Source organism: Mytilus galloprovincialis, chromosome 10, assembly GCF_965363235.1.
Source record: "Mytilus galloprovincialis chromosome 10, xbMytGall1.hap1.1, whole genome shotgun sequence".
Classification (NCBI taxonomy): Eukaryota; Metazoa; Mollusca; class Bivalvia; order Mytilida; family Mytilidae; genus Mytilus; species Mytilus galloprovincialis.
In genome coordinates, this window is record NC_134847.1 from 40,029,964 (window position 1) to 40,046,541 (window position 16,578).

General features: G+C 31.9%; 1 protein-coding gene across 9 annotated transcripts in view; it reads left to right on the forward strand.

The window, feature by feature from the left end:
• The window catches only part of LOC143047554 (syntaxin-binding protein 5-like), a 91,320-nt gene that overhangs the window by 25,643 nt on the left and 49,099 nt on the right, over window positions 1-16,578 (forward strand). For 7 of the 9 annotated variants that reach the window (XM_076220624.1, XM_076220626.1, XM_076220627.1 and 4 more), the window contains exons 5-8: window positions 3,498-3,632; window positions 4,293-4,356; window positions 12,452-12,535; window positions 14,431-14,554. In XM_076220624.1, the coding sequence (XP_076076739.1) occupies window positions 3,498-3,632; window positions 4,293-4,356; window positions 12,452-12,535; window positions 14,431-14,554 (407 nt within the window). Of the gene's footprint in view, window positions 1-3,497; window positions 3,633-4,292; window positions 4,357-12,451; window positions 12,536-14,430; window positions 14,555-14,604; window positions 14,638-16,578 lie in introns of those variants that run through there. The other 2 variants (XM_076220629.1, XM_076220630.1) reach the window with 1 other exon arrangement.

Here is a 16,578-nt window from a genome sequence, read left to right on the forward strand (position 1 = left end):
AATTCTGTTTGTACCATTGCTGTTGTACATATAGATTCATTTTATATTAAGTGGTGCAAAACACCAATCAAGCTATCAATCAAAGTGAAAGAGGAAGTAGATTATGTAAATGGCGTGCCTTTGCTCTTTTATCTTAAACAATTCTGTTTGTACCATTGCTGTTGTACATATAGATTCATTTTATATTAAGTGGTGCAAAACACCAATCAAGCTATCAATCAAAGTGAAAGAGGAAGTATATTATGTAAATGGTGTGCCTTTGCTCTTTTATCTCAAACAATTCTGTTTGTACCATTGCTGTTGTACAAAGATTGATTTTTATAGAAGCAAAGAAATTAAATGAAGTAATACTATAAGTGAACTTTTTTATGTAGAAGAAATAATATCTTTTCTTTGTGTTCAAATGGGAAGAAGTCATGAAATTTTAATCCATAGTTTGAGATATTTCAATGGCAGTCGATACCAATTGCATAATTTTTAGGAAAGAATATAATATTCTGTTTGTAACTCATAACCAACATAATTAAATCTGTTTTCATACGGAGTGGTTTATATGTCTCAAAATATTTGCTGATGTGTAGGATATATGTTTAAGTTACAAGATATATTTGTCTGATTTAAAAGGAGAAAAATAGTTTGAATAATGATTTATTCATGTTGGTTGACTGGAATATCTGTTTCACAGATGATATGTTCCTTATGTTTTAACTACAATCTGATCTCTTTTTCTCGAATTTGACCTGCTAATTAAGACTATTTACCGTCGCCGCGCTGGAACACTGTCTTGCAGAACAGGGGCTTGTTGTTACAATTGCCGGGTTTTTTTAGGGGTTCGTATGGATAGTAAACCCGGCAATTGTAACAAGCCCCTGTGGTTGCAGGAATAAATATAGAAATATAAAATGAAAACAAGGGGCCCAGGTTTATTCCTATCTTTGTGCCCCTTATATAAATTATCTAAAAGTAAAAATGGATAGCTGGAAATTTTTTAAATGGTGAAATATTTTTAAATATTTTAATTTGAGCTGGGTCATATAGAGCATTGGTTCAAGAGTTGTAGTGATTTACTTTATTTAGACTAAAGCTGTTTTCTCTTCAATTACCATACAATAATTTGAATAAAGCACACAAGAATATATCAATTTTGACAAAATTCAGTCTATATCAAACATGAAAGGATAGATAAAATTCCCAATATTGGGCCAGATACAACATCTTACGCGTTAATTAATAAACTAATTATTTATATTATATATAACTAGGGGCTGAGTATCCAACTGATAAAATGATTAAAAAACTAAGTGGTTTTGTCACAGCTTGAACATGTTCAACTTGTCAACAAAATTGACATGAAAGGCAAGTGCCTTTTTTGCTGTACATATGAAAAGAATGTAATTATAAGGCCACACTCAAATAAATTTTAGTTTGCCCAAACCCTACCCAAAGGTCAAAACAGTTGGTAGTTAGTAAGTATTTTCTTTTTCCACAAAGAAAATTAATGCATCATATGTTTTTTAGTCTCCATGCATGCCGTATTTATAAACTGATTATAAAAAAAAAATCACATCAAGACAATAAAGAACTTTCAGTAGGCGCCTCTTTTGGTGGGTAGGAAGCATTATGGGCAAACATACATTTTTTTTTATGGCCTAAGCAAAGGCTATGTATGGCAAGGCTACCATTTCATTAACTTAGAAGTAATATTTAGCAGTTGAAACACTTATCAGTGCAGGTTTCAAATGTAATCATTATTTAATAACATGAAAAGCATGTCAGCAAAGGCAATAGCCAGTCTACCATTTCAATAACTTAGAAGTCTAGCAGTTGAAACACTTATCAGTGCAGGTTTCAAACGTAATCATTATGTAATAACGTCCCATTTGTCTCATTAAATAATCAGCCTTCTAACAGTAAAGGTTCAATGAATTGATTATTGATTCTACTATACATATAAATACAACTGTATCAAAACAAAACTAAAAAAAATCTGATTTATTTGGATGGTATTGGAAACTGACATCAGAATGGTCAATCAATAAGTTTAATTTCAAGGTCACCATTGATATGGATTTGCATGGATCAATACAAGAGTTCTGTGGGAGATATATATACCATTAATTATTTGAATCATTGTGGTTGTTCTCTAGGTTTTTCATAAGCGTTATGTAATGGCTTTGATCTTTTAATCTAATGTGCAAGTCCTCCTACAGGGTTTTGGTTTGTTAAATGTTTAAAATAGATATAAGAAGAAGTGGTTTGAATGTCAATGAGACAACTCTCCATCCATTAGTCACAATTTGTAAAAGTAAACCATTACAGGTCAAAGTACGGTCTTCAAAACAGAGTCTTGGTCTTTCAGTCTTGTCATTCCAATTCTTTGTACCAAATAATAGATAAATTAACCCTTTCCTCCATAATGACGCCTTTTGACGCCACACCCTTTACTCCATAATGATGCCTATGTTGAAACGCTGATTACGAAATGTCTGCATCAGACTTAATAAAATTTGTATTCAGTATGAAAAAGAATATCTTACTTAAATTTATTTGGTGAAATATTTGTTTTTTGCAATGCTTTAATAGTTTAAAGCATATTTTCAGCATTTTATTGAAAAATCCTATGCGAATCAAGTATGCAAAAAAAAAATTCCATTGAGGAAAGGGTTAAAGGAGAGTAGGGTAACCTTTAAAGAGTCAGTATCCTACCTATCAATTTAAATACTAATCAGTAGAACAATAGGGACCAAATATTTTTTTTTTTTTTTTTTAAACATAAATGTGATCTTGGTTGGTCTGCAGATTTTTCACATGCTTTCTTAATGTCTTTGGTCTTTTGATCTAATGTTCAAGTCCTACTACAGAGGGTGTTAGTTTGTATTACTGTCTGACCAGCAACACAACTGAGGTTCTCAGTTTAAACCCCAGCACGAGGCAGGTAATTTCAACTTCAATTTTAATTCACCTTTTCAGAATCTAAAGGACTGTGGGTAGTTTCATTGTTCGTACACCAAAATGAAAATAATGTCGCGGTATTGGATGGATTTCGATTGTTTAGTATGTTTTAAACCAATCACAACGTTTTGGTGTATGCTTTTGAAAATATTACCCAGATTGTATTAGATTCTGAAACAGCGAATTGACAAGGATGCCAGTTTTCCTGCAGAAGATTGAAACTGACCACCACAATCATCAACCAATATACTTTTTTGGAATACCATTAAAAAGTAACATTTGCTTTTTCTGTATTCACTCTTATTTCCATGCGGGAATTTCTCGCTACATTGAAGACCTGTTGGTGACCCTCTGCTGTTGTTTTTTATTTGGTCGGGTTGTTGTCTCTTTGACACATTCCCCATTTCCATTCTCAATTTTATAGATTATTGTTTATTTGTCATAATTAAAAGACATTTGCATAAATGCTAGTGAAAAGTAAACTAGGAAATCATTTCAATTGAATACACTTTGTATGAAATTAATTTTTTTCTTCTTTTTTTCAGAATCACATTCTGCCATTTAGCTTTCCAAAGTAAATGGTTATATATAGGAACAGAAAGAGGAAATGTACATATTGTCAACATAGAGTCGTTTGTCCTGTCAGGTTATGTCATCAACTGGAACAAAGCTATAGAACTGTAAGTGTATTTTTGTTCATCTTTTCTTACATAATTTACTTTTTACACCTAATAATTACAGAACATAGGTCATAGACCTAAGTAAAAGTGGTTTATAAAATAAAGAAGGGAAATTGGGAATGTGTTTAAGACTTAAAGAATGTTGTCAAAGAGTACAAAACCAGCTGAAGACCACCAATAGGTCTTCAACACAGCAAGAAAATCCTGCGAACCGGGAGGCAGACTTCAGCTGGCCCTTAAACAAAAATGTGTACTTGTTCAGTGAAAATGGAGTCATACTAAACTCCATAACATATAAATAAATGAACTGAAATTTAAAAAAAAAACATACAAGACTAAAAACTTTTTTAGGCCAGAGGCTCCTGACTTTGAATAGATTCAAACATTCTTTTTATTTGTAATAAACTTTTTGTACAATTTAACAGGCATTGCTATAAACACATGTTATATTCAAAATCCATAGCTCTTTTCCCTGATATGCTTTTTCTCAGATATGCTTTCATCTCATAAAAAAGTGGTCATACTCATCTAAATACAATTTTCTTTAAGTTTAATATAATTATTTATTATCTATTTGAAAAGACACAACTTATAAAGATGTTGTAATTTTTAAATTACAGTTAAATTACAGTTTAAATGTTTTAATCTGTTATTTTTTAGGTCAAGAAAAACACACCCAGGAGTAGTGGTACATCTGAGTGATAATCCAGTTGACCCAAATAAAGTAAGTATTTAAGTAAAACCATTTCAATTGATATTTTATATTGTCTCTTTCCATATTGTAATGTTACATCAATTAACTTTGTCTGTCTGTCATTATGCACATCCCAATATAAAAAAGAAGATGTGGTATGATTGCCAATGAGACAACTATCCACAAAAGACCAAAATGACACAGACATTAACAACTATAGGTCACCGCATGGCCTTCAAAAATGAGCAAAGCCCATACCGCATAGTCAGCTATAAAAGGCCACGATAAGACAATGTAAAACAATTCAAACGAGAAAACTAACGGCCTTATTTATGTAAAAAAAATGAACGAAAAATAAATATGTAACACATAAACAAACGACAAGATTGGTTTCTGTTCTCTGACCTGAGTTTGCCTTAACCAACTATTAGGAATCTTGTTACGACACTTACCAAGAGGAAATCCTGGATAATCAGACACTTACCAAGAGGAAATCCTGGATAATCATATGTCTGTTCTATGTCCCTTTTGAATTTCAACCAAAGATGAAGAACTGGATCTTCCATCACTGTATTTGATATCTAAACTACATAAGTGTCATTACAAACAATGGTATATTGCTGGGTCTTCAAAGTGCTCCAAGAAACCTCTTTCTAAATTATTAACATCTATTTTATCAGCAATCAAAGCTGGGCTCCAAAGTTATTGTGAAACTGCATTTTCTAGAGGTGGCTTGAATCAGATGTGGATACTAAAAAATTCCAAAGATCTTTTAGAGTACATGCAATCTAACAATATCTAAGACTCTGTCATCTTGCAAAAGTATTAAAACATTTGACTTTCTACACTTTACACAAGTATTCCCCATTCCAAACTAAAAGACAAAGAGTTGGTACACAAATGTATTACTTTGTTGTATTAAAAGGAATGGCAAACAAGTATCTTGTCTTGGAGATGGATAAATCCTACTTTGTAAAGAATCACTCTGATTCAAGCAAAATATTCTCTGAAACTGACATTATCAAGATGCTTGATTTTTTGATTGACAACATATTTGTTACGTTTGGAGGACATGTTTTTCAACAGACTAGGAATTCCAATGAGAACTAATTGTGCCCCTCTTCTTTCCGACTTGTTTCTTTATTATTATGAGGCTGACTTCATACAGGAACTTCTTAGGAAGAAGGAAAAGAAGTTAGAAATATCCTTTTAGTTTACGTTCCACTATATAGATGTTCTCTCACTAAATAATACAAAATTTGGTGACTATGTTGACTGAATCTATCCAATCGAACTAGAAATAAAGGATAATAAAAATACATCCAAGTCTGCTTCATATCTTGACTTTCATCTAGAAATTGACAATGTTGGTCTGTTAAAAACAAAACTTTACGACAAAAGAGATGATTTCAGCTTCCCAATTGTGAACTCTTCATGTAGCAACATTCCAGCAGCGCCTGCATACGGAGTATATATCTCCCAATCGATACAATATTCCTGGGCTTTTAATACCTATCATGATTTCCTTGATAGAGGATTGCTACTCACAAGGAAGCTATTAAACCAAGAGTTCCAAATGGTGATTTTGAAATCATCCCTTCGTAAATTTTACCGACGCCATTACGAGTTGGTTGACCGTTATGGAATAAATGTTTCACAGATGATATTGAATATGTTACTTATGTCGTAACTACAATACCCTTCCCTTTTCATGAATTTTACCTACTGAATTAGACTATGTACCGGATTTGTAATAACATAAACAACACAACTGGTGCCACATGTGGAGCAGTTTTTGGTGGGGTTCATGATGGTTCTTCACCTTTTGGTGGACGTTAACGTTGCATGGCGACATTTCTGTACATTTTATCTTTTGCAGCTATACTTCATCTGTTGATGTATACTGTGAACGTTTTGTGCATATCTAAATATATTTACTTATGTTGAAAGACATGCATAATGTCAAATAATAAAAAGACAAATTGTTTCGTCTGTAAGAAAACATGTAGAATTTTCGCTGCTACTTTTACTAAATAAGTGCAATTTGGGTACTTCGTGCAGTTTGGGTACTGTGACGTTATAGATATCAGAAGATGTGGTATGAGTGCCAATAAGACAACTCTCAATCCAATTCACAATTTGAAAAAATAAACCATTATAGGTCTAAGTATGGTCTCTAACACATAGCCTTGACTTAGGCCAAACAGCAAGCTATAAAGAGCCCCAAAAATGACTAGTGTACATGTACATGATGTAAAACCAGTCAAACGGGAAAACCAATGGTCTAATATATATAAAAGAAAAGGAGAAACAAGAAACACCTATGAACCACATCAACAAATGACAACTACTGAACATCAGATAATCAGATTCCTGACTTAGGACAGGTGCAAATAAATGGGACAGCACTTATCTGAAATAATAGTGTAACATCACAATATAAAAAAGACTATTAGTACAAAATATCTAATCTAATACAGCAAAGATCTAAAGGAGATTTTAGGTACTTTCTGGCACAAGTAAATTTGCGTTGTTTTACACTACAGGGAAGCAGTAATTTGTCTAGAACGTGTTGGATCAACCTAACTTTTAACAAACTATGTGTGAAATTTATTTATTGTATCTCTGACAACACAGTAATGATGTAATTGAAATATAAACTTGATCACCACGTGTAGTATCAATTTCTCTCGAAATTACTACATTAATGAAGGTCAGGTTTAACCGGAATAAGATCACGTCTAATCATTAGGGCTGATAGAACATAAACACCTCATCAAAAATCTAAGAAAAGTACATTCTATGGACTATTATAAGGTTCAGTATTTATAGATGTACCATAAACTTTTCTTTATTTGATGGAAAACAATCAGTAAAGTCATTTTGTCAGACCATTATAAGGACTAAATTATTTGCATTTTGAGTAACTTGATAGCCTCTGTGAAATCAATTTGTTTTGCTGAAGAATACTTACCAAAGAGTTAGATAAGAGGGTTGAAAGATACCAGAGGGACATTCAAACTCATAGATCGGGAAAAAAACCAACTAACTAAGCCATGGCTAAAAAAGAAAAAGACAAACAAACAAACAATAGTACATAAGACAGAAAACTAGAGACTAAGCAATAAGAACCACACAAAAAACTGGGGATGATCTCATGTGCTATGGAAGAGAAAGCAGATCCTGCTCAAAATGTGGTACTCATGATGGACTAAGGACTTACTTAACCTTTTTAAAGTCATTGACATTTACCAAAGAATATAATCATTGGACCGACTTGCTGACATGATTTTAATGAAGTAATAATATCCTTAGAAAATATGGTTTCTTAAGTAGTTGGACTAAGTTATGGGGGTCAACTAAAGTTAGATTTTCTTTTGAGTTGGATGCAAGAACTGCAGGCCTCCTACCCCCTCCCACCCAAAAATAAATAATGGTAGAGTCGTGAGGATCATTTCCTCCATAATGACGCATTTTGATGCCACCCCCTTTACTCTATAATGAAGTCTTTTGACGTCTGTGTAGTACAGTACCTCAGTTAAAATGCCTTGATTATGAAATGTCTGCATCAGACTTAATAAAATTTGCATCTAATATATGAAAAGGATATTCATAAGAATATCTGACTTAAATTTATTTGATGAAGTATTTGTTTTTCACTAATGCATTAATACTTTAATGCATATTTTCAGCATTTTGTTGAAAATCCTATGTAAATCAAGTATGCAAAATAAATTCATTGAGGAAAGGGTTTATGAACATATTCCTATTTCACCTTATTTAGATGGAACAAAAAATCTGTGAAGGTTTATACGTCTCTTCATTGTTGTACACAAAATTTGATGTCAATATCATGTATGTAACCTTAAGGATTAAGGATCCGTGTTGAAGACCGTACTTTGACCTATAATGGTATACTGACTTGGATAGAGAGTTGTCTCATTGGCACTCATGCATCATATACCATATATTTTCTTATTTCTATTAGCTTTAAAGTTCTAGGAATGTTATCCAACTGATATTGGATTTCTTTTTTATATCTATACAGTTTCTGTAATATGATCCTTGATTAAAAAAAATCAAAACAATTGACATTTTAACTTCTGTCTATGTTAAGAGAAATGGTTTTAGTGACTTTAATATTTGTATATCTGAGGCCATGTCAAGGATGTATTAGATTTATTAGTGCAAGGAATAAAAGGAATCAAATATCTAGTCGATTAATTGTCCGGAATCAGACACTGATATTTAAAATCAGAGGTTATTCAAATTAGATTTTGATAGTTATTATTTTTTTATGGCCGTAGGATTCCATTAGAAAATGTCAAGCTTCCTTCATAATTAGATTCATCATTGGATGGTTCTCTTATTTAGTAATTATTGAAAATTGGAAATGATTTCTATCGAATCTGTTCTGAAAACCCAATTTATGATTTTATGCAGAATGTCAAGGTCATATTAAGGTTCCTTAGTTCATTGTTTCCGATTTATTATCACATCTGATCAGATAACAAATCTGTTGGAAAGAAATTGCTGCACTTTTGCATGTTTTGTACAGTAATGTATATAATATGAATTATTTCATGGGTTAAATAATTCACTACTGTTAACATAGATTTTTTCATAGGTTGTTATTTTTCTGATTTAAAAGATAAAATTTTGGCATGGGGAATGAATTTACACTTTAATAATATCAATATTTTTGCTTTCTAAAAATAATTTGTGCCTGGCATAATTTTTGCTCATTTGATGTGTAAACAAGAAATAAGGGTTAAAAAAACAAAATGCTAAGCATTTAATAATGAAAATCCCTAGATTATATTTGATCATAATTTCATAGATTAATTTATTTAGTAAAACATTTTTCATTCATATTTAAGTAAACCATAGCATTCCTAGTTCAATTTTAACATTACCACGTCATAAGTTTGGTGACACTGAAGCACTTTCATGGAATGCTCAAAGCTGAATATATCTCATAGGCCCCCTTTTTGTGGGAAAAATTCCGTCGATTTTATAGGGAATCACTGAAGCATGGCTGGAGCAGCCCCATCTTAGGTCAGATCACAACTGTATTTGAAAGCCACGGATTTAAAAGAACCAGAACATTTGAAAACCTGTATCACCAAAAAGGACCCACAACATTATGTCCCTTGCGGAGATTTACCTCATCAGCTATCATATCATATTTTATTTGTTAACCTAATGAATAGCACAATCCAACTATACTTGGAACTTGATAATGTTTATCTATCCTGGATATTATTTTATTTTAACATTTAAAAGTTTTCACAAAACCTTAATATTCTTGAAATTTCTCTTTCCATGTAACAATATTTTAAACAGTGGAATTTGAATTTGAAGAGTTTAAATTACTACATTATTGTTTTACTACATAAGTCTTACAAGGAAGTAAAAAGTGATTAGGGCTGAATAACTTCTTAAACCTAATTTGTTTTCATTGAAGTTTTAGCATGTCATTGTCAATTCAGGGAAATCAAAAGCCTTCAAATTTTTTTTTACAACACAGTGCATTTGTGTGAAAGTAGTTCAAGGCTCTAATCAAATGGAAATCAAAGATGAGACCTTACAGCTATTCCATAATTATAGTTAACAAAAGATCTGAGTTGTTGTTACAGAACTTTCTTTGAAATCATTGAGTTAAAACATCACATTAACATCCTGTGCTCCTGTGATGTAGCAAAATATTTAACAGTTAGTTTTCTACATTTAGAAAATGGATTTTACATCAATTTAAATAGATAGTCTGATTCGGTGTTCAATTTCTTTGAACAAATATTGGAGGTCCTTGTAGTAGATGATTGGATAGTGTTGTCCGCCACAGCGGACGGTGATGAAAATTGATCAGCATGGCGAATTTTTAGTAATTAGATTTTGTTGAGGAAACAGATTAGGTGTTTAGAATGGCAGGAATATTGATCTAGGTCACTGTGATTATCATCCAAGATTAATGTAATAACGTCTTTAAAAGGTTATAGACATTTGTCTTATGGCCTAGGCATTGATTTGTCAGGGTTTAAGATATCGTGTGTCTCTTCACATCAATGACAAAGCTGTTTAAGTTTGCAGTTTTATTTTTTTTTGTCTCAGTGCGTAAATGCATTTTTGAATTTGGTAATGAACATATAGAAAAAAATGTACAATTTCGACATTTACCCGCATTCTTGTCTCATAAAATCAGTCAAGATATCATGTGTCTCTTTTTTTCAATGACAATTTTGCTAGTTTGCAGTAGAACATTTTTTGTCTGTGTAAACGCCTTTTATAATTTGGTAATAAAAAATTAAAAAGACGGACTGTTTAGACAAATACCCGCATTCTGGTCCCTCAAAATTAATCAAACCCTTGTAAGTCTGTATTAAAAAAAGGTTTCTAGTTGATGATAAATACTTTATAATAGATATATTGTAGATCAGTTTATATAACTGTTTGTTCAACCATTTTAATGTAAGTTTTGCAATTGCAATCACTTGATAGGTGGTGTTTCAGCTTTTATAATGCTATTAGATGCTTGTGCAAACATTTATACAAATAAAGCAAGCAAGCCAACCAAACCTTTGAACTACATGCATTAGGAAAATAGCTGTAATCAATTACAAAAGTATAATATATAATAAACCCACACAGATACAAAACATCATACTTGTACATTGTTCTCCCTCTAGGGAAATACATGTAGCATAACCATGGTCATTATTTATCTTAAGCAGAAAAGTTAAAGTTTTCAAATGCATCCAACATTAATACTGGGTCATAATTCATTGTAAAAATACATTTTAAAGGTCAGATGTGTGCAGCATTAACTCCCATAATTCTTTCGGAAAATGAAATGTCTGATGATTTTCTGGATTTGAAAAGTCTATACATTATGAATTTACTGTATAAAAACAATTAAAAATTTCAAACAATTTTATAAATCAAAATGACAGATAATTTGGATTCATTTATTTTTGTGGGTACTAATTTTCATGGATTTAGAAAAACTTACATGTTCATGGATATTTAATTTCATGGTTTTGCCGTAGCCTCAAATACAATCCTCTATAAAAGTTGTCATTCTTTGAACATTTAATTTCGTGGTTCATATGTAATCACGAAATCCATGAAAATTGGTATCCAACGAATAATAATGAATCCACAGTACTCATATAAATTAACTGATTTGACTTTATCTTTGTTCTGAATTTTCCAGTTGGTTTTTGATAAATTGAAGTGCAGGGAAATGTATCATAAACCTGAGCTACATGGTGCTGTGCTTGTAACAGAACCACTATGTGACATGTTTTGCTTCTTTGGGGACTCAATGGCCAAGTGGTTTAAGTAGATCATCTACAACAATCGCTAGCCTCTCAACACTGCAGGGATTGAAGTTAAGGTTTTTGTAATGGTAGCCCACACCTTAAATTTTGTAGCCAATATATATAGTTTTATACAAGAAAAGCAAAAACTTTATGAGCCCACACCAAATTTTAGGTGCCATTGGCGAGTGGGCCCCTGCTTATTTCAAACTCTGCACTGAGGTTGTGAATTTGGATCCCACATGTTACAGATGTGTTTAACTTCAATCTTAATTGACTAGGATTGTCAGTTCTCTCCTCCTCCAATAATAAGGGGGTCTCGTAGGCCCAGTGGTCTAAGTAGTTACTACTGTAATCAACACTGAGATTTGGAGTTCAAACCCAGCTCGTGCAGGTGCACTTGACTCCAAATTTTAATTGACTAGGATTGTCAGTTATCCTAATTATATAATGAAGGTCGGTGATTTTCTCTGGGCACTCCTACTTCCTCCACCAATAAAGACTGGCTGCCACGAAATAGTGGCGTTTGGGAACCAATTTTTGTGTATTTTACTGGAATAGAATGTACTAATTTGAATGATCAACAAAGCATGAATTTCTCATTGGGTTGAATTGCAGACTTTGACAAAACCATTAAATCATATATCACTATCAGCAAGAAATAAAATTTCTTCAATCAAATCCATGAAAATCTGTGCAAACGAAAATAAAGGAATCCACAATATGTTCATACCAGAAAGTGCAGCACCATGCAGTCTACATGCACAGTAAACTTTATAGTAATTGTACTATTTTTCTAATTTCAGCTTCTAATTGGATTTGAAAGTGGTACCATAGTATTATGGGATTTAAAATCAAAGCAGGCAGAATTTAGGTACAACTCACCTGAGGTAAGGCTTGAGATTTTTCGTGTACAATGCTTTAATTTTGTACAAGTTTACAGCTAATTTCCTAATGCTGCAGGGTAAGACTTTGGTTGGCTAGCTTGCTTTGTTTGTATATTGACAATTGTAATTGGGATAGCTTCCAATCAAATTAAATATACTATATATACTTGTTTAATAATGCCTGTCTATATTGTTTGCAGTTGTCAATCTTAAATACAATGCTTCAGCTTACGTTTATACAAAGCAAGTAAGCCAGCCAAAGTTTTACTCCACAAGCATAAGGAAATTAGCTGTAAGGATTTTACCGCAATACCCTAATGTCAGATTTATTCCTCATGGTAATGTCACAGATGCTATATTTCTGAATGTGATGCTACCTGAATTGATTTTCTTATAGATAGTGTTATGGATGTGATGCTATTATTTTAAGGAACAAGATGATATTTCAAATTTCCTTTTTACCAGGATGCTCAGGGGTGGATCCAGGCATTTTAAAAGGGGGGTCCCAACCAAGGACAATAAGTCCCCATTCAAATGCATTGATTGTCCAAAAAAGGGGTGTTCCAACCCCCTGGATCCCTCCCTCTGGATCTGTCACTGATGCTATATGAATTATCTAGGGAGACCAATCAAGAACTGAGATCAAACATACCACATGTTTATTGCAAAAAATAATCTTTGGTTGGGGAAAGGACAAATTGTCTAATTATATAAGAATAAGAAAAAGTTTGTTACGTTATAACTATTTGCTGTTCATGGTTTATTGAAACATCACAAAGTAAAGAGCAGTGCTTTTATTTAAATGCTAGTTGTAAATTTAATACTTTGGAACCTTTACTAAGCAGAGGAGGCATATGCTTCTATTTACTCTAGGCCAACGAAGATTTAACTTCACAATACTGTACAGTACTCATTAAAATGTCAGAGTATCATTTGGGAACTGTTATAGGGTTTTATAAACAATTATATTGTAAAGGCTTTAAACATCAAATCATTGGGTCAATAGACATTGAGTAAGATGTAAATATTAACTTTTAATTATCCCAATATGTGGCTATTCAATATAACTTGTTTGTGTGAAGCTCAAGATCTTTACTAAAAATATTTATGGTATTAATATAGGGATAATCTGTTGAATGGAACCAAAATTGGATGTATTTGGTCATTTTCTAATTGAGCTATTGTTAAATTTTAAGATTTAAGAATAATTTTGATTGTCATATAAGTGATAAGTGATAAAGGTTTAAATAGATAAGATTTATTAAGAAATGTGAGAAAAGTTACCTGCTCTAAAATTATTTTATAAATGTTTATATTCAACTGTGGATTTACTATTATTCTTTGGACCTCAATTTCCCTTGATTTAGTGGGTACATGTGTACCACGAAATTAAGTACTCTACATTAATAACTAATTTTCTGTAAGATTATATGCAGACTCTGTAAAAACCACAAAATCAAATATCCACAAAAATGCAAGTTTTCATTTCTCCACTAAAATTGATACTAATGAAAATAAATTATTAAATCCACAGTATTTTTTTAGGGTTTTTATTTTTTCACATAATGGAGTTTACCTTATTATGTGTATGTAATAAGACTGTTTATTGATTTTTCCCTTAACAAGCTATTAAGATTTTTACAAATGAATATAAAATTTGTACTAAAATTTGTACTAAAATTGGGGGGGGTAACAGGTTTTGAATGAATGAACACCTCTTTGAAAACAAATAAGCACTGATAAAATCCACGTTATGTTTGAATTGTAACTGTTAAAGTTCAGTATGATTGTAACGAGACCCAAAAAATCCTTAAAAAAAAAGGGGGGTTGGAACACCTCCGGAACACCCCCTGAATCCGCCACTGTTACACTACTCTAAAAGCAGTATATATTTGCAGGCTCTGAGATCTGTGTCCTGGCATCATGAGGGAAAGCAGTTCATGTGCAGCCACTCAGATGGCAGTTTAACCAGATATAATGTTCGACAGCCACCAAAATACATAGATTTAATGATGCCACATGGTAATGTATTACAAATATCTGCCAAAAGTTAACACTTTTAAACAGACAGCCACCAAAATATATAGATTTAATGATGCCACATGGTAAAGTACTACAAATATCTGCTAAAAGTCAAGGGACGACATTAAAAGATCAATGTATGAATGTAGGATAATAAACTTCAATCAAATACTTTGGAGGTGGGGTGGATAAAACTGCAGCAAGTTTTGTTTATCCGACATTGATTTTACATATATCCATATTGGTCAATCAATTTTTCCTAAATTAAGTAAAGGTGAAGGGGTCAGTGAAAAAACTATGTAAATTAAGTTTTTAATCCTTCATTGAACTTTTGATGTCGTCCCTAACACTTATAAACAGTAAAAAATTGAAAATGGAAATGGGGAATATGTCTAAGAGACAACAACCCAGATCAGAAGAGCAGAAAACACCACAAGGCCACCAATGGGACTTCAACACAGGGAGAGAATCTTGCAACAGGAGGCAAGCAGCCGCAAGCTTCAACTGGCCCCTAAACAAAAATGCCATAGAATACAACTGAAAAATAATGTTATGAATAATTATAACTATGCTTCGTCTCAAAATATAGAATTTCTTTGTCAAAGCCTTAGAAACAGGTAAGGTGAGAAGTGTTTCTAAGCTTTTCTATCCTGTTTCAAGCTATAATTGGGAATAAAATTTTATTTTTCAAGACAATGTATAGCTGTTCTATTTACAGTGACATTTACATATGTCCAAATAATATTTCAGTTTGAAGCAAACCCAAATTCTCTTTTGACATTGTAAATAAACAAGGCAATATATTGTCAGTGACTTTATCATGTTTATGTCCAGTGATATTGTTTGCCTTAAATAACCTGAGAATAAAGGCTTTTTCCCCTGGAGAAGAATCCAAATTTGAAAAAAATGGCTTAAAATTATTCCCAAAAAGACTAACTTTTTTTCAAACAGTGCAGTCTCAGTAGTACTTGTGCATGAAGACAAACTGAAAAACACTCATTTAAACATTTTTCATGCCTAAAATGACTATATGTGCAGATTTGAGGGTCTATTTATGTATCATCACTGATAATAAGGGGTCTTATTTCAAATGAGGGTTTACCTCTTGAAAGGGGGTCTGCAAATTGAAATTCCAGTCAAATTCATGGTTTTATTATAAATTTCCCAATTTGATTAAAATGACGCAGATTTTCCCAATAAAAAAGGGTAGAGGTAGTTTCGAAAAAAGCCAACAATATCACTGATGTCACAAATTATTGTACTGTGAATGCAGTTTGAGTGAAGATTTAAACCACTGAAAATAAGAAATTGTTATTTGATGTTTCTTTTCATACATATTTTTAATAAGCTTAAATCCCTCTAGGCACATCATAGTTAGATAATGTCAGATGTAAAAAGGAGTTTAAATTATTTTTAATCAGTACTATCCAGGAACACAATTGTCCTGATTAGGTACATGTATTATACAATTATACATGTATGTAGTAAGTACAAAAATCCTATGACCATACATGTACATAAATATAATTGGTAGTTTTCCAAAATATACAGAAAATGTATTTTTAATATATATTTTATCACTAATGAAAAAAAAAAATGTTTTAGTTAGAGATTTTTGCATTTAATGATCAATTATTTAAATTACTGTGGATTCATTTATTTTCGTGGGTACCAATTTTCGGCAATTATAAAGGAAAACTCACATGGTCGTGGATATTTATTTTTGTGGTTTTGCCGAAATCTGCATACCAGCCTTTAAAAAATTTGTTATTAGTTGAAAATTTAATTTTTTGGTTCACCTGACACGCGAAATCCATGAAAAATTGGTATCCAAGGAATAATAATGAATCTACACTAGTTAAATGTATGGTTCTAATGTGGGTTTTTTTCCCGCTAAGTCCTTTATCTTGTAAAAGGAGGCAATTGTACTTTATTGAAATAAACCAGGAAAGCATATGAATATTGATAAAGACTTAGATACTAGAAGAACCAGTTTATTGCATTACATATGTAGTACAAAAGGT